The sequence below is a fragment of the Chanodichthys erythropterus genome, chromosome 13 (assembly GCF_024489055.1).
Source record: "Chanodichthys erythropterus isolate Z2021 chromosome 13, ASM2448905v1, whole genome shotgun sequence".
In the NCBI taxonomy this organism is placed as follows: Eukaryota; Metazoa; Chordata; class Actinopteri; order Cypriniformes; family Xenocyprididae; genus Chanodichthys; species Chanodichthys erythropterus.
The window spans coordinates 11,100,529-11,125,960 of NC_090233.1; the positions used below are offsets into that span (position 1 = coordinate 11,100,529).

The 25,432-nt window shown below is 35.8% G+C and overlaps 1 protein-coding gene across 15 annotated transcripts in view; it reads right to left on the reverse strand.

The window, feature by feature from the left end:
* Nucleotides 1–1,044: 1,044 nt before the first annotated feature.
* zbtb20 (zinc finger and BTB domain containing 20) overlaps nt 1,045–25,432 on the reverse strand; it is a 91,047-nt gene continuing 66,659 nt past the window's right edge. For 5 of the 15 annotated variants that reach the window (XM_067408376.1, XM_067408373.1, XM_067408372.1 and 2 more), the window contains exons 3-4: nt 22,117–23,682; nt 1,046–14,756 (exon numbers count right to left, since the gene is read on the reverse strand). In XM_067408376.1, the coding sequence (XP_067264477.1) occupies nt 14,221–14,756; nt 22,117–23,662 (2,082 nt within the window). In that variant the 5' untranslated portion in view covers nt 23,663–23,682 and the 3' untranslated portion in view covers nt 1,046–14,220. Of the gene's footprint in view, nt 14,757–22,116; nt 23,683–25,432 lie in introns of all 15 variants that reach the window. The other 10 variants (XR_010897027.1, XR_010897025.1, XR_010897028.1 and 7 more) reach the window with 10 other exon arrangements.

Consider the following 25,432-nt stretch of genomic DNA (forward strand, 5'->3'; position numbering starts at 1 on the left):
AATTATAAATATGGATATTTTTCTTGCAAAAACCCATCGCTTCATCCTTTATTAACCCCCTGGAACCTTATGGACTATTTTTATGATGGATGGATGCACTTCTTTGGGCTTCAAAATCTCAAGTCCCATTCACTCATGGTAGAGTCAGTATATTTTCAAATATATCTCCGATTGTGTTCGTCTAAAAGAAGAAAGTCATATACACATATGGCTTGAGGGTGAGTAAATCTTGCAATTATTTTCACTTTTGGGTGATCTATCCCTTTAAAGTCATCTTGAGGCTCCCTCCACTGATCTAAAGTGTGTAAAAAATAGTGTGATCAATGAAGGTATGATGCCTCCACAAGGTCAATATTGTAAATGGTCCTGCAGTCATGTTTACAGTAATGGCATTTTCTCTTTACTACTAAAAACTCACTGCCTTCCTTGACAATATGTTCTTAAAGGGTTAGTTCACCCAAAAATGACATTTCTGTCATTTATTACTCACCCTCATGTCGTTCCACACCCGTAAGACCTTCGCTCATCTTCAGAACACAAATTAAGATATTTTTGATGAAATCCGAGAGTAAGCTTACCAATAGAAAGCACATTCAAGGCCCAGAAAAGTAGTAAAGACTTAGTTAAAATAGTCAACATGATTACTGTGGATCAACCTTAATGTTATGAAGTGACGATAATATTTTGTGTGCAGAAACAAAACAAAAATAACGACTTTATTCAACATTTTCTTCTCTTCTGTGTCATTCAGTATCGGCAGACGCTGTTCACGTAAGACTATTTTAACGATGTCTTTACTACCGTTTTGGACCTCAAATGTGGTTCTTATGTCGCCTTATATGGGGGATGAAAAGAACTCTCGGATTTCATCAAAAATATCTCAATTTGTGTTCCGAAGACGAACGAAATTCTTATGGGTTTGGATGGATTAATGACAGAAATGTCATTTTTGGGTGAACTAACCCTTTAATGTATGACTGAATTGATCAGTTTCAGGCTCTGCATGCCTCCCTTCTTCAGAGCAACTCTCCGATGGGCCTCTTCTTTCCACTGCAGGCTATTCTGCTTGTTTTCTTATTCTTTTCTGCAAAAAAGATATGTAGATACACAAATGAAATCTCACTTTTTTTCTTCTGTTGATATATGGACATTGATATTTGCACACAATCCACCAGGGGCTGTATTATGGAAACTTGCTGTATAAATTCTTGAATTCGAAAAAGGATCATGGTTGCGGATGTTTCTATAATACAGCCAGAGGTCCAGAAATAAAAACACAAATCATCCCATCCTTTAATGTACAGGAAAGTACTATTTTTTTTATTCCTTCATATTCAAACTTCACAAACAGAGTGAACTTACAATACCTCAGAGAGTGAAAATTACAAAAAAGGTGCTGGTAACATTTACAAAAAAATCATCCTTACTTTGCAACAATCAGTTATTCTTCCACTCTTTTTTTTTTTTTTTTTTTTTTTTTTTTAGTCTTTTGCATTAAGGCTTAATACTTCTGTATAAAGTATATGCAAGTCTTCACAGTTTTTCGAAAAAAGTCACAATATTATGTAACATAATGAAGCTTTTACGGCTATTTTCTGTTTAATAACAAATACACATCACTGGTAAATATACGTGAAAATACAGGGCTTACTGTAAAATGGCAAGTAATGATACTGTTTGCTGAAATATTTTTTTTTTTTCTAAACACATTTGTAAGAAAGGTTACATGAGATACCACTGAAATAACTGAAGCAGAAGGAAAAGGAAAAAAAAAAAAAAAGTAATAATAAACATACAAACAAGGGAGATCGCCTCCAAACTTTGGCACATCCCTTTAAATATTTTCACAAAATATATAAGGTTTATTTTTTCTTTCAAATCATATGCATGGAAGTATAGCAAAAACCGGCATAAAGTGAAATCATGCTGTGTAGTAAGGTGCTAAATTAGAGATATTACAAGGCCTGTCCGTTCCAGACAGGTGAGAATAAGGTGCATTTGTAAGACTGAAAAGCATGTAGGCCTTTTTTAGGTTTCAATAAACAAAGGGAAACAAAAATAAATTACAAATGCAACACAAACCAATAATAATAATAACATGACCAATAGTCTCGAGGCGACCTCATGAACTCATGCACTCCCACTGATTCAGAGAAATGTGTGACAGTCTTTTCCACAGACATGTTAAATATCGTATATGGTATGTCGTATTATATATGTTTGGTGTTTCTTTTGAATATGGAATATCGAGACGTGATGATGTCATCCAACGACGTGAAACAGAACAAAGCGGAGCTTTTATTCCGGGGATTTCCTAAGCTGCACTATAGTTTAGAAGTCAAACGACACAAGCTCTGTCCCTAGAACTGACCCTCATGCATACTGCTAAAGTGACGCAACAAGCTTGCTCAAATAACCAACATCACAAAAGCAATTTGGTTTTTAGTGCAAACACAACTGGCTGGCTTCAGCTTCTTAAGAAAAACAAGCTCACCAAGAAGATTACATGAAGGCACATACTTATGCTTCCTCTAACACGCGTCATATCGAGACAAACTCGGCAACACCACGAAGCAGTTTTAACAGGAAAGCCACTATTTCCAGAAACCAAAGACCACCACTATGCACGACTGCTAGACGTTATCACCTGCAATGATGTTCCAGCTTCACTCACACATACTCATGAGTCGGAAAAGAACCGTTCCTATTCGCGTAGGCTGAAACCGGACCATGCCTTTCGATGCACGAGAAAATAACGTCCCAGAAACATGGCAGTACACGGACGAATGCTTTAAAGGAACAGCAACAACTAATTTAAGAAGCAATAAGTATACGTGTGCACTCAATTTAAGGTCTCTGACACGCAGATCTCTCCAGAGAGTCCAGCAAGTGGGCCTGTATGAATATTCCCCTGTAAATATTTCATTAGTGTTGAAACACACACACACACACACACAAAAACATGTCTTCATGTTTCTGGGACAGCCTGCCTTCTCCACTTCTTCTTTACCTTGTAAAAAAAAAAGTACAATTATTGTTCAAAACGATCACAAGAGGAAACAGGAAGCATTTCATTTGATGTACCTACAACTTGGACATGTTATATGTATTTTCTTTAACTTTACAGCCTCAGCATCATCACACATCTTCCATGTTGTATCTGTATAAACAAAGAATGCAAAACACACTTTTTTCTTAAACAAAATAGCGTAATTTAAGAGCACAGAAAGCTTTCGTTGTTTTACACGGTTGGTTCACGTTTATGTTAGGTGTTCTATTGCTATTTATCAAAGAAGACCAAGAATAACTTTAGTGCAAAATTCTTTTCTGGTTTGAGAAGTGGTATTTGGGTTGAAGTCAATGAGGATTGCTACAGGGATCAACTGTGGTTTGCTGTATGTTTAGTGGTTTCTCTCAGTGGTTTGCCTTTTTTTATCATGCAATTACTTTCTTTAACATTCTTACATTTTATTCGATTTTTGTGGGGGGAAAAATAGATCTCTATGATATTAGGGTGATTAAAAAAAAAATGCAAAAACAGGGTCAAATTCATTTGAGAGACAGTTGAGTGTAGACAACCCTGTGTAGCTGAACAAACTGAACGTGTTTGGCTAGAACAATTCTGCGTGCTGCTTTGTGTTCATGAAAGCCCTATTCAAATCAAATCAGAATTTGACTTGGCTTGACTGACGTCGCACAAATAATGTCTCACAATTGGAAAAAAAAAAAAAAAGTTTTAGTCCAGTGTTTGACATATAAAAATAAAATAAAATGGCCTTGTACACACACACGCACATACGCACGCACACCTTATTCTATATCTCTAAACAGCAGGTGTTATAAAGCAAACAAATTTTTCACAACAATAATAGAAATTGGACAAACACAAATGAAAATGACAACCGCAGATTTTAATTTTAAGGTTGTTTGAATACTGTAAAATGTTTAATACCTTTACTACAACAGCTCCACATTTGCTCAGTTTGAATGTTTCAATATGAACTTCTGGAAAAAAAAAATAATAATAATGAAGTTTGTGAAAATAAATTATGTGCTAGTGCAAGAATAAAACAAGGCTTAAGATATGGCTTTAAACAGTGAAAAATACCAAATCTTTTTGAAAACAGCTAGGTTCTAATGTAGTCACCTAAACAGCACAAAACAGCACAGAAAATAGGAATAAAAGCTAGTGAAGTATCCCATGGCATGTTACTACATTGTCTATTTGTCAAGGGGTAAAATCTACTATACTGATATGAGCTTTCCATCCAAAGATTCACATTAAACCTTCTTTTACATCGATTATATGATATCACAATATGTTACAAAGAAAAATGGGAATTTGGTCCTTAAAGATAAAACGGTGGTACTAATCTCTCATCTATTTCCATATTCATTTGATTTCATATCTAATTTAAGGTTGAAAAATCACAGCTGGAAATTTCATTATAGAGCTGTTCTATAAAGGTCAATTTTTTGGTAAATTAACCTCTTAAAAAAACAAAAAACAAATAAAACAGGTACATGCAAACACAACAAATGAAAGGCTTGGTCCATGCTGACAGATAACAAGTGAATCTTAACATCCATTGCACGAAGCAGAACAGCTGAAATGAGTAGGAAAGAAAAACATGAAAAAAATCTATTTATCTTGCATCAGTGCAGTTGCTTTCATTTTAGATGTTTGTTTGATGTTGCTGAAGCTAATAATATTAGGAGCAAATTAACTTTGACAAATCAAAAAATGGGTGAAACTATTTAAAGGAGTTTCCATCAGTGTTATCAGAGCACAGAATGAAAATGATGCACATATTTCACATGCATGACCAAATTTCTGGATGTTTTACACATTATGTTTCTGTTGATATTGACATAATTCTTTGGTGTTAACAGAAACTTTACAGACCTACATGGTCGATATTGTGGATCAACTTTTCAGACTTCACAAAAAAAAAATAATTTAAGTAATTTAACGAATTGCTTTAGGAGCTTTGGACTATTTAATTTGTTTGCTTTGTGCTGCTCAAGCAATAGCACATTTGGTACAATAAGAATGGTTAAAACAAAGGTTAAAACATTAAAATAAAAGAATAAAGAAAGAACAAACAGGTGAACTATGCCAAAATTATTATGATCTCATGCAAAGATTCTCAAAGCCTTTTTAAATATTATATTGTTCTCTTGTTGACATGCTGTATTTGAAAAAAAAAAAGAAAAAAGAAAAATTGAGTGGCCCCAAACATCAGTTGCACTGCAGCATTAATGTCCGAAAAATGTTCAAATTTCACCGACGACAGAATAACGTCTATAACTAGGGCTTTAATAGCAGTTTTTGTGTTGTTTTATATTTCTTAAGCTATGCAGTAAAATAAATGAATACATTAAATGATGGTGAAAATTTAGAGGAGTGTTTAAGGGTGTGACGATTCCTCAATTCTACATTAAACTTGGATCAAAATTACAGACAAGAATGGTATTAGAATGATCGGATATAAGTGCTTACCAAATGAGTAGTGTCTAAAGTCCAAGCAAGCATCCACTGTGGGTCAGTCTAAATGAATTTGGAAACAGACTAAATCAAATATCCACCGAATCCAAACATTCGACATACAAGACCGAAAACCTGTAGAAAAACTATGTGAAGATGATTCCATGAAACGAGTCTATATATTATCTGTTTGCTACACTGAACTATATGTACTAGTTGTGTAAATATGCCTAAATTTGCTGTTTCATAGAGAGTTACAATAATGTTTAAATCATAGTTGAAAGTGTAGCTGAATGAAGTTTCTTTATAGTATTAGGTGATTTATAGGTACTGTTAATGAATGTCAGGATAAAGATCTGCCTAAATGTGTGTTGCGTCAAATTCTCCTGTCTTCTGTTTCTGAACATCATTGCTCCACATTGTAGCAATCCAAATCTGTATTACCTTCCACAAACAGTCAGAGAGAAGTCAAATTGTGCAGCGATGTGGTCCAATGTATCAGAAAACTCTGATACAACAAAAAAACGCATCTCAGATCACCAGTAACAGCAGGGTTGTCCATCATTCAGAATCAGTCAATGAGTCAATACATCATTCTTTCTTACAAACCCTGATTCACTATGGTAAAGCTATTATTTAAGTGTTTATGTTTTAGACCTGACAGGTTGTTTTTTGCGGGAAATTGTGCGCACGCTGTCACTCGTCATAAGCGCAAATAGAGAAAAGTTGCTCTGCCTACTTTGACACGTGTCTGGAGCGGGAGTGGCAGAGGTTAGCTGTCACAACAAGTGTGAAAGATTGACATGGAAGGAACATCTTCTGCTAGGCAGCTTGAGAACTTCTTCATCTAAACTGGTTAAATCTCTTACATCTAGTAGTGAATGTTTTATGAGCAGCAACCATATTCATCCGCACACAGAGCCAAAGCATTAAAAACAACGATCTTCCGCAAAATGGACGCAGTTTTGTTTTTGTTTTTAACTGCTAGAGGGCCAAAAGTTACATAGTGTGCATTTAATTAAGGATGTCTTATGAATGCACTTCATCCCTCCATTTTAATTTAGGGAAATAGAATTAAAATGGAATAAAAATCCAAGTCATTTTTTTCAGTTTAGATTGCATGTTATTATGCAAAAACATACGGGAAACCATTTCATAATGTATTTCTTTATATTTAAAAAGTATTTGCCAGAATACTCAATATATTATATAATCAACAGATTTAAAATTTTGAAATCTTTTTGTGGACGTTTGGTGAAATGCGTAGAATGTATCTGATTCTATTCCACCAGGAATTCTTCATTATGACTGTTATAGTCAGGCTTTGGAGAAGCAGAACAAAATCTGTTACACATAATTTGACTGCTCAATTATTTGACTAAAAATACTGTACTGTTACTGATGAACTGAGGTGTCATGTATCAATCTTGACACATAGGCAGACAAGATTACATTTTAACAGGACAGACTGATTCCTTTTCGGTGTATACAGCGGCAGTGGAAGATAGAGAAAGCACAAAACATGTAGCGCACAGATAAGAAAAGCCCAGCACAAGCACCAGCATCTGTCCGGCCCTCACTCCATTCCTCTCAGGCCCTTAAATACAATCCACCGAGCGGCCTTGTTTCAAACTGCGGGTGTCGCTAAAAGCATGCAAACTATCCTGAATCCAAATCCCAACTATAGGCTCATTACGGGAGATGAACTCCCAGGTTTCAGTGGCCAAGAAAACGCTATCCTCGACATGCAAATGACATGAGCACACTTGCGTTTTCCAGTAAAAAGTGGGAATCGTGCCTGTGTAGTCAGCATTAATATTAAAAGTATGCCTTGTGTGATTAGTAAAGAAACTGCAGTATCTGTATCTGAAATTTCATATATATATATATATATATATACACACACACACATATATATATGATTCATCTAAAGATATTTTATGTTTGCTTGCTTCTCCTGTTAAAATCTGTATTGTACTTTGTCCTGTAAATATATGTATACTTTTCTATTGTTTCTGAAAAACAAACAAACAAACAAACTCTGTCATCATAAATAGAGTAAATGCTTTGTCTTTGGATTTGAGCCTATGATACAAGCAGAAGAATATCATATAATCAATAGTGAATACCATTCGGAGCTGTAACGCAGAAAGAGAAGTGTTAGAAAAGTGTGTGTAAATCACAAGCATGCTTACATATCTAACCTCTGGCAAAAAACAAACAAAAAAAGATTAAATAAATTTGGTATTGAACGTATGATATGGTCGTCTACCGACTACAAAGATTAAAACGGTTTTCATTTTCTCTGTTATATTCTTCAAAACACAGCTCGCTTTGACTCTATACTCTAGTTTCGGTTTACAGACTGTAGTCTGTAAAATCTCGCAAAATCACAGAACAACAATGAGCTCTTTTCACACAAACCATTGCAATATTGATTACGGCGTACACAATATTATGTTGATTATGTATAACAACAACTGCTCAAAAGCATATAGCATCAACATCTTTGAAAGAAAAGATGTCATCTCAAGCAAATTCAGCATCTAAGAGAAGAAGAGAGGAAGAAGAGGAAATAGAATAGGAAGAACGATCTTTTTGTTGTTGTTGTTTGTTTGTTTTGTTCACATACATAAATGTCCAATAAACTGCATACGGAAAAGGCAGGCATTTTCAATAGGGCATTTAAAATATGCGGCTTATAATCGTAAAAATGATAAAGGCAGGTTTGGATAAAAAACTCAAAACAAAAACTTTTTTATTATTATTATTATTATTATTATTAATTTTAACAGGGGCACTTTGGACACAATATAACACTGTATATTGTAGTATAAAATAAGCTTCATTTTGGTGATTTCAGGGGTTAAAACACAATAAAACACCCTTACTTATTAGTGGTCCTTTTTGTGACATTTCAGATCTATTTCGTGATTATTATTGCTGGTAGTCCTCGTACTTGCCTCACAGAGGGATCTGTCTGACAGCTGATAAATATGCGTGTGTTTCATTTTAGGCAGTGAATATTGTTTTGTTTTTTTACTGTATTATTATTATTACAGAATAAAAATAACAGTATTATTGTGAGCTTTATTAAGCTTGGATCTGTAAAAAGAGGCACTTCATCATTTTTTTTTTTCGTCTACAAAGGAGAGGCATTGTAAAACTCCACATGTACAGTGTTAGGTGTTGTTTTGGTTACAGTACTATCTGTTGTAGATGCTGATGAACACATGGATACTCTTGTTTTGGATTATTTCGACCGTCGTGTAGAGAATATTACGTCTTTGTTTGCTAGAAGAAGGAAAAACCGCAAGATGAGAGATTTCAGTGCAGCAATGTTAGATTGAATCTTACTGTTTAAAAACAGAGATGGGGAAAACGGACCGGATCCACTTAGCATTACGGGATGCACAATATATTTTGTACGTTACGAAAAAACTCTGAGCGTATACAATAAAACCAGTCATTCCAGCGGTTCCAAGTAATATTCACTCTGTCAAGCGAGCAAAACATAGAAATATTGGTGATGTTTTCCAAGGTCTTTTCTGTGCCCACAAGCCTATACTCTAGGAATAGATATTATTTATAAATTAAGAATTTTTTTTTAAAAAAATGTACCTTTGTTAAAAAGCAAGGAGAAAAGAAGACTTACTGTAATAGCGAAGAGAATGCTGTATCTATACTGTACACTGAAGAAAATCCATATGTATTGTAAAATTACCATTTTAAGCAGAAACAAAAATAAAAGCTAATTCTACATTTAAGAACTGTAAATATATACTGTAAGTAATGTAAAAAGTCTATCTGAACTACCCATAGAAGTGATCGTCATAGTGCTTTTTAGAACCGTGTCCAGTCTAGATGCGATGGATCGAAGACTATGACATTTTAGCATCTGAATTGTGTCTAAACATTTTCGTGCAGATTTTTACACTTTCACAAACTACACAATTTTGGCTAAACAAAGTCTCTGTGAAATAAAACTTTTTTTTCTTCTTCCCGTCGTATTGTTGTTGTTTTTCGCTTTTTACATATGAACAAACACGGAGTAAACAGTAATATCGGACATTAAAGCCTCCTAGCACTTCAACACAAGCGAGATGAGACGTGAAGCCTGATACGAGGACCGGTGACACTGTTGCCTGGTTATGAATCTATACCGAGATGAGAAGAGAAATCAGCGATTTGCATGTAGCTATATATACGTACGTCCTTCATAACCATCACTAGACAATCGTCCAACACTGTATTGCAAGGTTGCTTTTCTGTCCCCCTTCCCTTGTGTAAAATAAACGCAAGAAATTGCAACAGCACCTTCACAAGCAATATTGCATTTGGTTGCTTGATTCAAACATGATTAAGGCTATCCTTAAAGACACAGCTGATGGCCAATGCATCCCCCCTCCCTCCACAAAAGGATGTTACTCGAACAATATAGCTTATCTAGCAAACCATTTGGAAGTGATATCGATTTATCTGCTCTCTAGCAGCACGCGTTAGGTGCTTCAATGGTGAAATGTTCATGTTTAGGTTGGCCTGACCCCTGACATATATGCTCTGGTATAAAGTTACGTTTCCGTGAATTCGAATGACTGAACTGACACTGAATTATACTGTAGTTCAAAAATATGCCTGTGCCGATGATGGATCATCAAACTACGGACAATATCGACAATTGAGAACCGACAAAACAATAAACACATGAGACGGGACGCTTTTGAGTATCACCTAGAGCTGCACGATTCTGGATAAAATGAGAAATCACAATTTTACGAATTCAATGACTCATTAGTTTCATTAGTGGATGAATCAGTGTTTTTGAACAAATCTTTTGAATGAATGATTCAATGACGATACATTTTTTAACAGTCATTGATCGCCACCTACTGGCGTAACGATGTAATTGATACAACCGTTATTCGAAGTGTCGGTTTGCTCTATTTTGATCACTATCGTAGGCATCAGTGTTTATATCCAAACTGTAAACAGTTATCTTAGCGCATCTGTGATCATTTTAATTTTTATAACACAGAAATAACCAGGTTTTCCCGCGGAACTGGGCTACTTTAACACTGTTGCCATGGGTTGCTTTTTATGTTCGAGGGTTGAAGCAACTCCAAATAACATGATATTTAGCCCCTGGAATGCGAATTTTACCAGGGGAACCCCGACAAAAATGTGGATTTTACCCTCTGGAACGTGATTTTTACCAGAGGACCTCCCCTGAAACGTGATTGGGCTAATTTTGAGCTAGTTTAGAGTAGCAATTGGGCAGATTTTGTTGTGAAAAACCCTGGAAATAACTACTGTGTGGTTCAAAACTGCTCTTTCTTTGGTTCAGTGGCAGCAAGAACACATATTTGAATGTTCCGGTATTATTTTGTCAATAGACACGGGCAAATCACTGTCATTAATAGATAAGATCGCGTGCGTGTTTGAGATCTTCTTACGATTAATCGTGCAGCTCTAGTATCAGCGCCAAAAATCTCCTTGATTATCCAAAGACAGGCCAAATGCAGCCAGCAGAACATTCTTCTCATTTCGCTACTCAACACAACTGTTCGAATGGTACGGCAAGCTGAAGCACCAGGTCTCAAAAAACAAGAAACTTGATTCGAAATGACCAACAAACACGTACGCTAGTCTAAGGCAACACCTCAGACCGATACAAAACAGCCTGTGGCCAAGCTTTGCAGCATAAAATTGAGTAAAAAGCGACGTTTGGTCTCACAGCACGATGAATTCACCGGGACAGCATTGGGTTAGGCCAGATCATATCGTTCAGACTTAAAGCAAGGGCCTTAACAGCATCATGTTCCTCATGTTATTTATTGTAGGGAATATAGTAATGATTGTTCTTGAGAAAGTTACCAAATGCACTCCTAGGTGTGTAAAATAACATGTTGTCACTGTTGCCGTACCTGTACTGCATATTGCAAAGGAAGCCCTACAGTTCAGGCGTCACAAATTGTACAGCACACACATAGAGGAATATACACACACAAACATGTTGCACACACATGCTCATACAAACACATACATAAATGTGCTTGATCCCTAGACAGCACTAAAAGCTTTGCACAACGACCCTCTCGTAGAAACTTACTTGTTCTAAAAGACATTTATCATATATTTAGGCACACACTACAATTTTTTTTTTTAAATGTGGTTTTGTGGTTTTATGGATTTTTTTTTTAATGTTTGTTTTGTTTTTTTTAGTTTGGTATGAATGAGAAGAAAACCGAGCATTTGCTTGAATGAATTAACTGCATCGGGGTGGTGTTGGGATGTGGGAAGGGATGGAAGTGGTGTAAGCAATACATCATTAGGATCTGACCAGGGATAAGCTCACAATGGTTTAAATATAAATAAAGAAGAAAAGAAAAAACTTGCATAAACAGCACAAAGTAAATACAATAGCAAGTGATGATAACAAAGCCAAGAAAAATTTAATCATCTAATAAAAAATGAAAAAAAAAAAAAAAAAAAGGAACAAAGCTACTCAAACACAAGTGAACTATAGAACCAAATATTTGATAAAAAAAAAAAAAAATGATTATCTCTAAAAACTAGAACATCTCTGGTAACAGTAGTGCACTTATTGGTTTAAGCAGTGCAACATATATGCAAGAAAACAATGCAGTCCTCTTATCAAGCTTTTAAGAAAAGATATTTTCCTTTATAAACAATGAAAATAAAAAGAGAAAATCATAGAATTTAATTTCTTAAGTAAAAACAATTCAACGTTTAAGCACAGGATTTTGAAGTAAATGTGCAAAGTAGCACTGTTTTTCAAACCTACAACTTATGTGACCAAATTCCAAAATGGAAAAAAGTCTAAATAAACTGATTGATACATTTTGTCATCATTTTAACGACACTTCAAAGGTGTATCTACTCAGATAAGTGAGCAAAATTGCCTGATTGCAGTTGCACGGCAGATGAGTCTTTTATATCCATAAAATACGTGTATAACAAAGCCAAATATGAACACAGAGCTTCTGAGTGACGTAACACCAAAAATACAACCTTCTTAACTCACTTCCCAAGTACACACACAATGTCTAGATATCGGTAAAATTGGGAATGTTTCTTATTGTTTGGAGAGCTTTCTCCCTGTGGTATATTAAAGTAGAATGACCGTGTTTATTTTATTGTGGTTCAGTAGATGTTTCTTTTTTTCGTTTTTCGTTTTTTTTTTTTTTCTGTTGCCTATATCCTTTCCCTTCTGTATTTCCCATCAGGCAAAACACAAGAACGGCTGTTTGAGCCACTAGGTGGGGCTTTAGGAACAGGAGTAGTGCATTTTAGTCACCCCACCGGCTCAAACAACTGAGTCATAGTAGTCGCCGCTAACAGGAAATACATCATTTTACGCATTTAGGAGGTTATTTCTGTCCAGTTCACTTTTGATCTAATCTAGCCCATGGCTCCAAATAGCTTAACGTTTCCCATGTTCACTGAGAACTAATAATAATTAGAGAAATATCCACATGACGTTGGATTCTACAGCTGATAACAGTCTCAAAGTGAGCACGTGAGGAGCAGCAGTTAACTTGGATTCTGGGCATGTTTGCATACTAAAATCTGCCATTTTTCCTTTTTTCCAAAGATAAAAAACAGAACCATGGAGCAAATGAAAAGAACAAATCAATTGCTCGAAACTTTATATCACATTTTGTTTTGAAGCGGAAGAGGTCAACTAACAGTCGTCTTCTAAGTGGCAGTGTATGCAAAACGAATTGGAAATTATTAACGGCATTCAAAGTTTTTGCTCGAATACTGTCATTGATAAACTTTTTTTTTTTCTTTGTAAACTTGACCTGAACCATCAAAAAAGTGTGGCGGGAGAAAAAAAATAATGTCATAATCATAATAATCATTCATTCATCGATTCCCATTTTAGTACAGTTAGTAAAACTGGCTTGTACCTTGACAACATCAACATCATAATCCCTCAATGCTATAATAATAAATAAAAACCCAGTGTCAAATTGAACAACTCTCCTGTTCTTATCGCACGTAAAAAGGCAAACATGTGACCATCAATATTTTAGAATGAATCTAGAGCCAAATGTTTTTTTTCTTGTTTTTTTTTTTTTTTTTAATAATTTTTTTTTTTTATAATCTATACCACAGTAAGCTTGGACGCTTATAGTGTCCAATACGGTCTACATGGGAAAAGATCTACAAGTTTAAAAAATTCACTGCAATGTTTATTTTTGTGCACACGCACGCTCACATGCACAAATACACATACGTACAAAATACCTCTACCATATATAAGTGTGTATAAGTAGTTTGTGCGTGTGAGTGCATGCATTGGTATGTGTATATGTGTTTGTGTATGTCTGAGTGTGTGCGCGCATGTGAATTTTTTTTTCTTGTGTGTTCTTTCGCAGGCCTTTCGGTAGTGTTCAACACATAAATCAGTATTTAAGGAAAGCATACATTTAGAGGCCAGTAGTATGGATCCAGCCAGTGGATCATTATCCAACTACACAGCCTTAAGGCCACCATCTTTTTTTTTATTCTTTAAGAATAGCAAGGACAAAAAAAGAAAAAAAAAAGAAAAGAAAAGAAATTAAACGCTTCTTTTTTTTCTAGAAAACTTAATGTGCCAGTGTCTATACTCATTACTCTTCATGCCCCCAATATAACAAAAAAAAAATCTAGTGCCGTTTTCTTTATCATTTCATTCTTTTTTACGTAAGTTTTTTTGTTTGTACTTATCCGTCGGAGACATGCTTGCGCATGTGGTCATTGAAGTGCTCGATTTGGTCAAACTTGACAGGGCACACGGAGCACATGTAGGTGGTCCCCTCCTGGCAGCTTGCTTCCGCAGCGACGCCCACTCCGGTGCTTCCGACTCCGCCCCCTGCTCCGCCCGCTCCCACCGGCATGGCGAGGGCCACCACTCCGGCTCCCGGCTCGGGAACGGCCATCGGAACCGGGATGGATGCGGGGCCTCCGGCGCTTCCTGCGGCACTGACCCCGGAGACCCCGGTTCCGGTGCTGTGCAGGGCCATGTGGCGCTCCAGCAGGGTCTTGTGGGAGAACTTTTTCTTGCAGATGTAGCACTCGTAGGACTTCTCTCCGCGGTGCAAGCGCATGTGGACGTTGAGGGAGCTCTTCTGGGTGAAGCGTTTGTTGCAGATGCTGCACTGGTATGCTCGGACGCCTGTATGTGTAACCATGTGTTTGATAAGATAATCCTTCAGCGAGAACGAACGCCAACAGATACTGCACTGGTGCGGCTTTTCACCTGAAAGAGCACAGAGCACAGACTCATTAGGAAGGAAGGGTTCGCTAAAGCCTCTTGCATAAACCATCATCATATCCCTAGTGAAAAATAAATATACCAAAGTGTATTTGAAATTGTGTCAAATGTATTTGAACATGTACTGTTGAAATGATGAAACTTGAAAGTGCTGTCAAATCGATTGATCGCATCTAACATAAAAGTTTGTTTACATAATATTTGTGGGTATTATTTTATTTTTATATATATATATATGTGTGTGTGTGTGTGTGTGTGCCACACATTCATGTCCCTGTTACAGTTAATGTTGTCACATTTTCCTGGTTAAATAAACATTACTCAACATCAAAAAGAAAAAGGAACCACATACAATTCTATTTTGTATTTTTATTTTAACAATGTAATGTTCTCTTTATTAGAACCAAGTATAAATTTCATCAAGTTAGTGTTTTAAGCATTTTTTTTACAGTTATTCCAAAATAATAACTAAAGCCAGTAACAATTTAAACAAATACAGAAGAGGATTAGGGCCAAACAATAATAAAAAAAATAAAACCATCTCAAGATTAAAATTGTTACATTTTTAGAAAAAACTCGTTAAATTTCGAGAAAAAAGTCAATGAAATGTTGAGAATAAAGTCATTAAATTACGAGAAAAAAGTTGTTAAATTTCGAGAAAAAAGTCGAGATAAAATGTTGAGAATAAACTCATTAAATTACGAGAAAAAACTTGTTAAATTTTGAGAAAAAAGTCGAGAAAAATTGTTGAGAATAAAGTCATTTAATTACGAAAAAAAAATTGTTAAATTACGAGAACAAATTCGTAAAATTATGATAAAAATGTCATTAAATTTCAAGAAAAAAGTCAAGATAAAATGTTGAGAATAAACTTGTTAAATTACGAGAAAAAAGTTGTGAAATTACGAATTTGTTCTCATAATTTAACGACTTTTTTCTCGTAATTTAATTACTTTATTCTCATAATTTAATGAGTTTATTCTCAACATTTTATCTTGACTTTTTTTCTCGAAATGTAACAACATTTATCTCATAATTTAACAAATTTGTTCTCGTAATTTAATGACTTTACTCTCAACATTTTATTTCGACTTTTTTCTTGAAATTTAACGAGTTTTTTCTCATAATTTAATGAGTTTATTCTCAACATTTTATTTAGACTTTTTTCTCGAAATTTAATGAGTTTTTTCTCAAAATGGTTTTATTTTATTATAATCTCAAGATGGTTTTATTTTTTTATTATTGTTTGGCCCTAATCCTCTTCCATAAACAAATGATTTGTGAACTGATGTTCAGCTTTTCTTTTTAATAGTCAACTTATTTTCTGATCATCAGTCATTTATCTCAGTAAACACTGGTCACAGACACGAAGATGTACCTTTAATTTTACCAAGCTGACTGCCCATTAAAAAAAACCCCAACACCCCACAGTCATCATCTGTTCAGGCAATTTCATGTTTTATTTTGATGTGACAAAGTGAGGATATCTAAGTAGCTGAGCTGTTTACGTATTTTTTATTCAGTCTTTCCATATTAACGCCATCATTTTGTTCATTCAGACTGATTTGACGCACGTAAACAAGAGGCGATCGCACAAACAAATCATATCCAATCATAGTGCGATGGAGTCATTGCCTTCTCTCACGTGATTTGTCCCCATTCATTCTCAATTACCCCCCATCAAACCCACTGCACGCTTTAGTTAAATCTCAATGTGCTCAGGGGAGGCAAGAGAGACTTCACCCGCTGGTGATGCTGTGGGACAGTGTTACTTTAGAAAAACAAGAGATTTTTACACCTTTTAATGTCACAGTTTGTAATATTTGCGTTGTTTTAGTTTTGTAGTATGGATTATTTTCTCATCCAATTTCTTTGAGGAGGCACTGCCTCCCTTGCCTCCTAGGAGGAAATGCCCCTGATACACACATATATTATGTAAACACAAACTTTAATGTTTGATGCGATTAATTGCAATTAATTTATTTGACAGCAATATTTGAAATACATTTATTTTATGTGAAATACACTACAAATACATTTACATATTTATGAAATTAATATAAATACCCTGCAATTGTACTTTTGGTATACTAAATTGATATATTAAAGTCTGCTAAACTGGAACAACTAATTTTGTACTTAATGCACTTTAGTTATCCGGAAGTAGTACTGAGGTCCAACTAAAGATATATATATATATATATATATATATATATATATATATATATATATTTGATTGTTCTAAAGTGGAACTATTGCAAGTATACTTTAGGTACACTTTAAATATCTTGAATTGATATTATACAGTGATCATACTAACAGTGATATTAAAACACAGTTGGGCTTAATATTAAGGAATGTGCCTTGTGCAATAAAGAAATACTCTTACATTATAAGATTTATATCTGTAAGTCTCAAGCGATATGTCAGTAAATATGTTAATGGATTTGTACTATACTTAGTATGAAATAAATGTATTTTAAATACATTTTGGTATAGGTTTTTTTCACTAGGGATCACAATCATCATTTTATGTTATTACAGATCCAGGCAGCAAAGCTGTGCAGGCTCTTCTTCTGTTTGTCACTGTATGGTGAAAAGTTACCATATTTTGCATGCAGGTAATTTCAATGAATACATGTAATTAGTATAAAACAGATACTTGCTTAGCAATGTGTCTATTATATTTATGAAAGCTCAGAGCTTGTTTGACCTACAGACCTGGAATTTCACACATACATGTTCCTCAGTCTTTTATTAAGAACTAATAGGTTTGCATTTAGATTTTTATTAACACCTCTCAAACTCTTTGTGAACCTTTTCACACAAAATTTGACATGAAATTCTCTGTGCATATTTTAAATGGCAAAATAATATTTAAATTGTTGAAAAATAAAGTACCGATTTAAAAAAGAGAATTCCTGTCATTCTTTCTTTTTAAAACATCTGTAAGTTTTGCTGAAAAGTTAAACTTTGCATGCAGGTTACTAATGTTGCTAAATTTATTAATCTTAATTATGGAATTAATTAGTGCTGTGGTTGCCTAGCAACAGTAATGTAAAATTTTGAAATCTGAAAGCCCAGCACAACCAACATGTTTAAGCTACATTGAAATTTCATACACGTTCCTCTTCTCATCAGGATCATGTTTTGCACCAGTGATGTCTATGAAACTAATCTATAGTTACATAAAGCGCTTAGGTAACACTTTACTTAAAACCTTTAAATATAATGCATTATAAAAGTATTTTTAATGCATTAATTATGCCTTGTAATGTGCCTTATAATGCATTGTATGGTCTCATGAATACTTGTAACCACAGAATAACACATTATAACACTTATCTATAATGCATTAAAACACATGACAAACAAACACTTTCAGATGTAACAATGAATCTGCAAATGCATTTTAACTTTGGTTACAATTATTTATGGATTATAATGTACATTATGAATACCTTTATGAATTACACAAGTGTTACTGATCTAGGTGTGGTTCTACCTTGTGTAATTTGCCTCACAAAAATATCAAAATGAATATTGATTTGATGATACTGATGAACAAAATCTGAAAACATGTTAATCACAGAAGAGTATTTAAATCATTGTGTATGAATTACATTTGAATATATGTTATATATATTTTTTAAATGAATAGTTCCTGACTCAAACTATGTATGTTTTCATTTAAATTAGACTAAACTGGAAAAAACTGGAAGCTTAGACATTTTTTGATGGTCATTATTACCATCAGGAATCACATTAAGCTTGTAGGACAGTAATTTCTGCATGATATTTAAATGAAAATTGCCTTCAAAAGCACTGTTAGCATTAATAGCCTAATTAATTAAAAATAACTGCAACTGTGTTGTAAATTTACTATGCATGTTGGTCTGCTGGAACAAACTGGCGTAAGTCTGTGCCATAAATTTACAGAACATATGAAATACATTATTTAACATAAAAGAACCGGAAAACAAGAAAAGTGAATTTACAATAAAATTGAAAAAATAAAGAACTATGACAGAAACCTAAAAAGAACAGTGCAACAGTGCATTACTGTTCCTTTCTGAAATATTATGGTGTCATTTACAGGAATTTGGTGTAAATTTTTATTATACTTAAAAATATTGGAAACTCTGCAGTATAGCTATATCTTTTAGCCCAAAGGCAATAACATCTGTTGTTATTGTAAAATATATTTTGTGCTATACTGTATGATTAAAGCTCTTGTGCTTATTATGACAGTGTCAAGGATCAACATATAAAGATTAAAACATATAAGATTACACAGACTCCATTTTGTCCTGAAGACAGATCATTATCGCATAGTAATGTACTTCTGCAATTCAAAGTATCAAATTTAATTGTCTTATTTAACTTAACATTGCCACATTGAATGCACTTTTGAGGTCTGGGTACTTTACTGCGAGAGACCAATTTGTTCTGCTGCTGCTTCAGAACTGTGTGGCTCAAGACAAGGGTTCAGAATAGTTCACAAAATCAGTCTCCTGTCCAGAAGAAGTAACTCCAAAACAGTTACTAGAATCACAAGTGGATATTTCACTGCCAACCTCAGGTTTCTTAACTCTTTCCCAGCCATTGACTGGATTTTCCATCATTTATGACACAACCCAGGTGAAAAAAAAAAAAAAGAACATTTCTATAATGTACTCAAAGTGCTCTATTTTCATGCATTCTTTTAGGGTGTAGTATAAGTAGGTGAATTGGGACACAACACTGTATACTATATAACAGTGCTTGCTGGAAAAACTCATCATTGTCAAGGAAGCATTCCCAGGTGAAAGAAAGTACATTTCTATAATGTACTTAAAATGCTCTATTTTCGCGCACTCATTTTGTACTTAATATACTAAAAATTCTTCTTTAGTACTTCTTAAGATCATCTAAAAAAAAATCATTTAAATGTACTCAACAGTGCTATTTTGAGACACCATGAAATATGAACTAAAATGTGCTTTTAATATATTATCTCTGTTTTAAAAAAATGTTTTAGTACACTTGAACCCATAGATGTTCTTAAGATTTTCTTAAGAAGCACTAAAGAAGAATTTTTAGTATATTAAGTACAAAATTAGTGCGCAAAAATAGAGCACTTTAAGTACATTATAGAAATGTACTTTTTTTTACCTGGGAATGCTTCCTTGACACTGATGAGTTTTTCCAGCAAGCACTGTTATATGGTATACAGTGCTGTGTCCCAATTCGCCTACTTATACTACACCCTAAAAGAATGCACTCTTTTTGTGAAGAAAAAGTACATGCTTTTGAGTGTGTGGCAGAAGAGTAGACAAGCTTTGGGACATACTATGACGCCGTCGCATAGTTACATGCATCCTGTCACTGTAAACTGGTCTGTCAATCATCTTGTCAGTTAAAATCCTCCACATTTTATTTATTTTAATTACCTGACGTTTTGGAGAGAAAAGAAGTATGTGTTTGCATGATGCATTTAAAGGATAATGGCTAAACAGATCTTTATAAAAGTCCACATTGTTGTTTCAGATTAAATATATCACGGATAACACTAAATAAATATGTTTTTTATCAGGTTAAATCAGTCACTCAGTCCCCTTTATCTAAACCTCTCTATTTAACCGTCGGTTGCGCACACCCACCATGTTTGTACTTTTTACTTGTGTTTGAATCCTCGAATCGTCCTCCAAAGCACTATGGGTCATGGGCAATATTAGTCGTTATAGTGTGCACGGATCAAAAATCTACCGGAAATAGTAGACCATCCGGGGACTTTTGGCATACACTTTTCAAAAAACTATGTTTTGGGACACACATATTGTAATCTCACATACTATTTAGGATGTATAGTATGCACAGTGGGATGCCGAAATCACATACTTCCTTACTATATATTAAGTGAAAAATGTAAAACTCAGGAAGAAGTATAGGACTGTGAGCTTTTGGGGTGTCGATGAACTCGATCTACATTTTGATCTTAATTCAGAATCTGATCTGGATGAAGTGTATGACAAAAATCAGATTTTCCCAGGTTTTTGTTCTAAATGTTTTTTTTTTTTTTTTATGGAACTTACACACATTCAAGTGTTGATAAAAAGCTAGAACAAAATTGTTATATATATAAATTGTTATATATCGACTGTTTACATACTGTATTCATACAACAAAATATTCTGGGGGCCGTGGAAGATTAGTGAATATGATCAAAGATGCTGGTACTGGCTGGCAATTTAAAAATAAAATGCTGGCAAGGAAAGAGTTAAGGATGTACTGAAAGTTGCACCTTCCTAATATGTAAATGATTCCGTGGCATGTCAAAACATTGGTGCAGACTTTTTCTGAGAAAAGATCACACCTACATATACATGCATAAACATGTGTGTATATATATAAAATATATACACCTACAATGACAAAACTGCATGCGTTTGGCATATAGCTTGAGTATATTGTGGCAAATAGCTTGAGTGTATTCTGTGTTAAGCTTAGAATTTGCCTAAGGGAAAACGGCTATTAAGGATGTTTCTCATGGAGACATAAATTGACCTGGCGATCTTGTGTCGACCAATGAGGCCCAAGTTCATCAAGTAAAAACTTTAATTATAGACCATGGCATAATTTTTTTAAGTATACACAAGAAAGGCCTTTTGGCATTCAAGATAAAAAATCATATTGGTCTCATGGCTTGTCATGCCTCAAGAGGGTACGTACAGAACATAATAAAGTATTTGCTTAATAACTGTTAAATTATAGTTAATAGGTTGTGTTAAGAGCTTTTGCTCTTAGGTTTAAGTGGCTAGTCACTCACACGACCACTTGTACTGTATGCATTTTATAACAGCAAAAATCCCACTTGCGTTTTCCAAAGTGAGGAGAAAGGAACTCAGCACATTTGTTATACCTTGCTACCTTAAAGCTACGCGCTGACTGAACAGTTATTTCATTTGTAAGTAGGGGTGCACCCACGACATGGCACAGGGACTCCTTCCTTCAGGCTTGAACAATACACCGCCCCATTTCTTTTCATATTCTGGTTCTATTGAGCTGTGTCTGTAAGCCCAATAAATGAAGAATCATATCAATATTTTTGAGGTCCTAATAAATGCCAGTTAAACTAGGTTGCTTATAATATAATACCTAACCCACAGAGAACAGCCAGCAAGGATGATTCACAGTGAAATTAATAATTGCTGCCAATTATCCATCTAGAATCAAAAGCTTACCTTAATTGTTTCAGACTAGCTTTTCTGAAAAAGCAATTTAAAAAGCTTATAGATATAATTGGATAAAACTTAACTACACACAGCACATGCATTATACAGAGATGAAGGTCAAGGGTACTCACCTGTGTGCACAAACATGTGTTTGACGTAGTTTTGTTTGGCAGTAAAGGTTTTACAACAAAGAGTGCATGCGTAGGGCTTCTTTTCCCCATGCTGTCCCACTGCTGCACCACCTTGCTGTTGACTTCCACCGGGTGGCACCGTCAGTCCACTGGGGAATGGAGGCATGTTCGGAGAGGGCACTGCCACAAATTGGGGCTGCTGACTCCCAATGGACTGGGGCAGACTGAAGAGGAAAGGCTTGTTGTCGCTGGCTGACTGGGTTGCAAAGAGTGTAGGCAAGTACGTGTTGCCTGCGGTTCCCATTACCTGGGTGTTGCTGGTCAAGGTGAGGGGCATGCGCAGGTTGCTGGTAAGTGGCTCACCTGGCCGCAGGTATGGCCCACCTGGCATGGACTGGGGTGTTGCTAGGTTGGCTTGAGGCGGCTGATGGATTGCGAGCTCACCGCTCTCTTGAGAAGGACCGTTTCCACTACCATCTTCGACCGACTCTTGGGTCTGCTCGGGAGATGAATCGTTGACCTCGATCTGCACTGGGGTTCCGCGCTCACCTTGCTGGCCTTTATTCGGACAATTGTCTCGAGCAAACCCAGACAAGAAAGGCTGTTCGACAGAATCGGTTTCCGTGCCGATGGAAGAGCTGACGCCAGAGTCGAAGCTCTCGCCTTTGGGCTCGCTTTCGATGCACTCCAGCTGCTCGCTGTCCTCGCGACAGTCCTCGAGCCCGTAGCAATTGTACTCGTCCCCTTGCTCCTGCTTGATGTGAATATCACCTGTGTGGAGCCTCACAGGACGAGGCTGTTTACGGCAGTGTGTAGTCTCCGTCGTGGCCAGGAAGCGCTCCATCTGTTGCGAACGCTCGTGGATGCGTGTGATCCAGGCAGGGTCCTGCCCTCCCTCCTTCTGCTGTAGTTGAAGGGGTGAGTCGTAGCTGGCGGTCACCGCAGAACTGGGGTAGTGGGAGCGATTTCCACGGGTACCGTTTTGCAGGCCCAACCCAGGACAGCTGGAATAAAGCGAGGAATAAACGCGGTCAAGGCTCTGGTGAGATGTTTGCATGTAGCCTGATTCGGCATCACTACTGGGACCGGACGTGCCAGACTCGGGAGTTCCCCGTGGTGTCTCCTGCCCCGAGTCACCTGGGACGACAGAAAAGCTGCCAGATCCAGCAATGCCAACATTCTGTGAAACAATGCGGGTGCACTCGTCGATAACGGTCTTGATCTGTAGTATGCTGGCAGCTGTGAGGATCTGTAGGGCCTCGGACTGGGAGACCCGCAGCACGCCGCTGTACATGAAGTCAATCAGTTTCTGGACGGACTGTACAGAAACCACAGAGGGGATCTCGATGTCACTGTAGCCCAGGAGCAGCTTGTCCTGAAAGAAGGGGCTGCCTGCAGCCAGCACACAACGGTGAGCTCGCAGCATGCTACCATGGATCCGAACAGTCACGTCACAGAAGTGCCCGCGGTTTCGCTGCTCATTGAGGGTCTCAAGTACAGAATTGCTAAAGTTGTGGAGATTAATGTGGTGAATGCGTTCGGTCATCCCCTTGCACCTGATGTCACCTGTGTGGCAGACACAAACACAAACAGAAATGATTTTGTGATTTTTTTTCAGAAATATGGACTGTCAACTGCACTTAAAATGTCAGCTACTGTAAGCTAAATGTATGTATTTCACTGCAAAATATATATACACATATATATATATACATACATTTTAATATAAAGAAATTACTTCTACAGCTATTTTTGACTTTTAACCAATTGGTGCTAAAGTCATTTTTGTGGATGCACAGTATGTTGGTGTCATTGTATGTTCAAAATCGATTCCTACAGTATTTGTACAAAAATTAAATACTCAAAACTAAAATCACATCAAATGCTAAAAACTTTCTCTAGATCAATGATGCTGAATTGTGCTTTTTCAACCTGAAGGACCTGTTTAGAGAGGTTAAGATTAAAGTGGAAAATCTCCGGAGATCTCCAAAATAGGGCATGAACTCCAAAAGTAGGCTGAACCTCCAAAGGGGGGCGGGGCTTCCAAGTGCACAGACTTTCGCTATTGGCTCTGGCATCATCCATTTGTCATTGATTTACATTTCAAAGTAAAGGTTTGTAAAATTAAACATTTTTTCTAGTTCATATTAGAACAAAACAGTTATAAAATATGCTATACACTCTAAAAAATCTTGGGTTATTTTTTCTACCCAATTCCTGGGTTGAGCCTTTTGGGTCATTTTTTGGGGGTTATTTTTCCAGTGTTTGGGTAGTTTTTGTGTTACCCAGCTTCTGGGTCAGATGTACTAATCCAGTGTTTGCGTAGTTTTTGTTTTAACCAGATACTGGGTCTGACGTAACAACCCAGGGGTTGAGTTATTTATCGTGGGCTTTTTGTGTTTTTCAGTGCAGCTCTGTCAAATTGGTGCATGTCTATTTTATCTAAAAATTCGTTATTGTTCTATATATTGTTTAATTTTATGCAAAGCAACATACAGGGGCGAGATATGAGTCACCTAAACGAATGTCGCGACTCGTGTCTGTCTTTTTTGCGTGATGGAAACGCCTGATGCCTTCCGTAAAAATTTATGATTTTATTCAAAATGATACAGAATATAAATACTTAAGATGTTAAAATATATTCTCATAATTGTACACTGATTATTTATTGACAGGTTATGGAGTCTGTCAGATCATTTTTCATTTACGAGTGAAACGCAGGGCGGCGATCTGAAGTTAGCAGTTCCCCCGCCGAACACGAGCCATCTCCGGCACGAGATCCAGCACCTTTACGGTGGAAACAGGACGGTTGATTACACTTGAATTACTTCTAAATGTTTAATTTTTACGTCAAATATTTGTTAAATGAGCTTAAGTGTGGGCACTATGTACTAAAAACAATATAAAATATGCTATACTATAAAATGTGATAATTTGAAAATAAATGAATTATGCAAACCAGTGGTTGTGTGAAGTATTTAAAAAAAGTTTAGAGGATTTAAGTTAATCAGTAACATTAATTTATGTATAAAATAAAAAAAAGCTAGTGTTATAGTAAAAATGAATCAACCCACTATGCTGGGTTAAATAAACAACCCAAATTGGCTGTCTAATATTAACCCAACATGTGTTCTGTCCTATATTTACCCAGCCCGTGGGTTGAAAACAACCAAAATTGGTTGTTGGGTAAGGAAGTAGGGTAGGTTTAGTGGTTAGAATTTGTTGTAGCATAGCATTGTAGGAAATCAGCACTGTGACTGATGGTCTACATGACCTATAAAATCTTTAGAATCGGCTGTGGGGTGGAGTTTGCCCT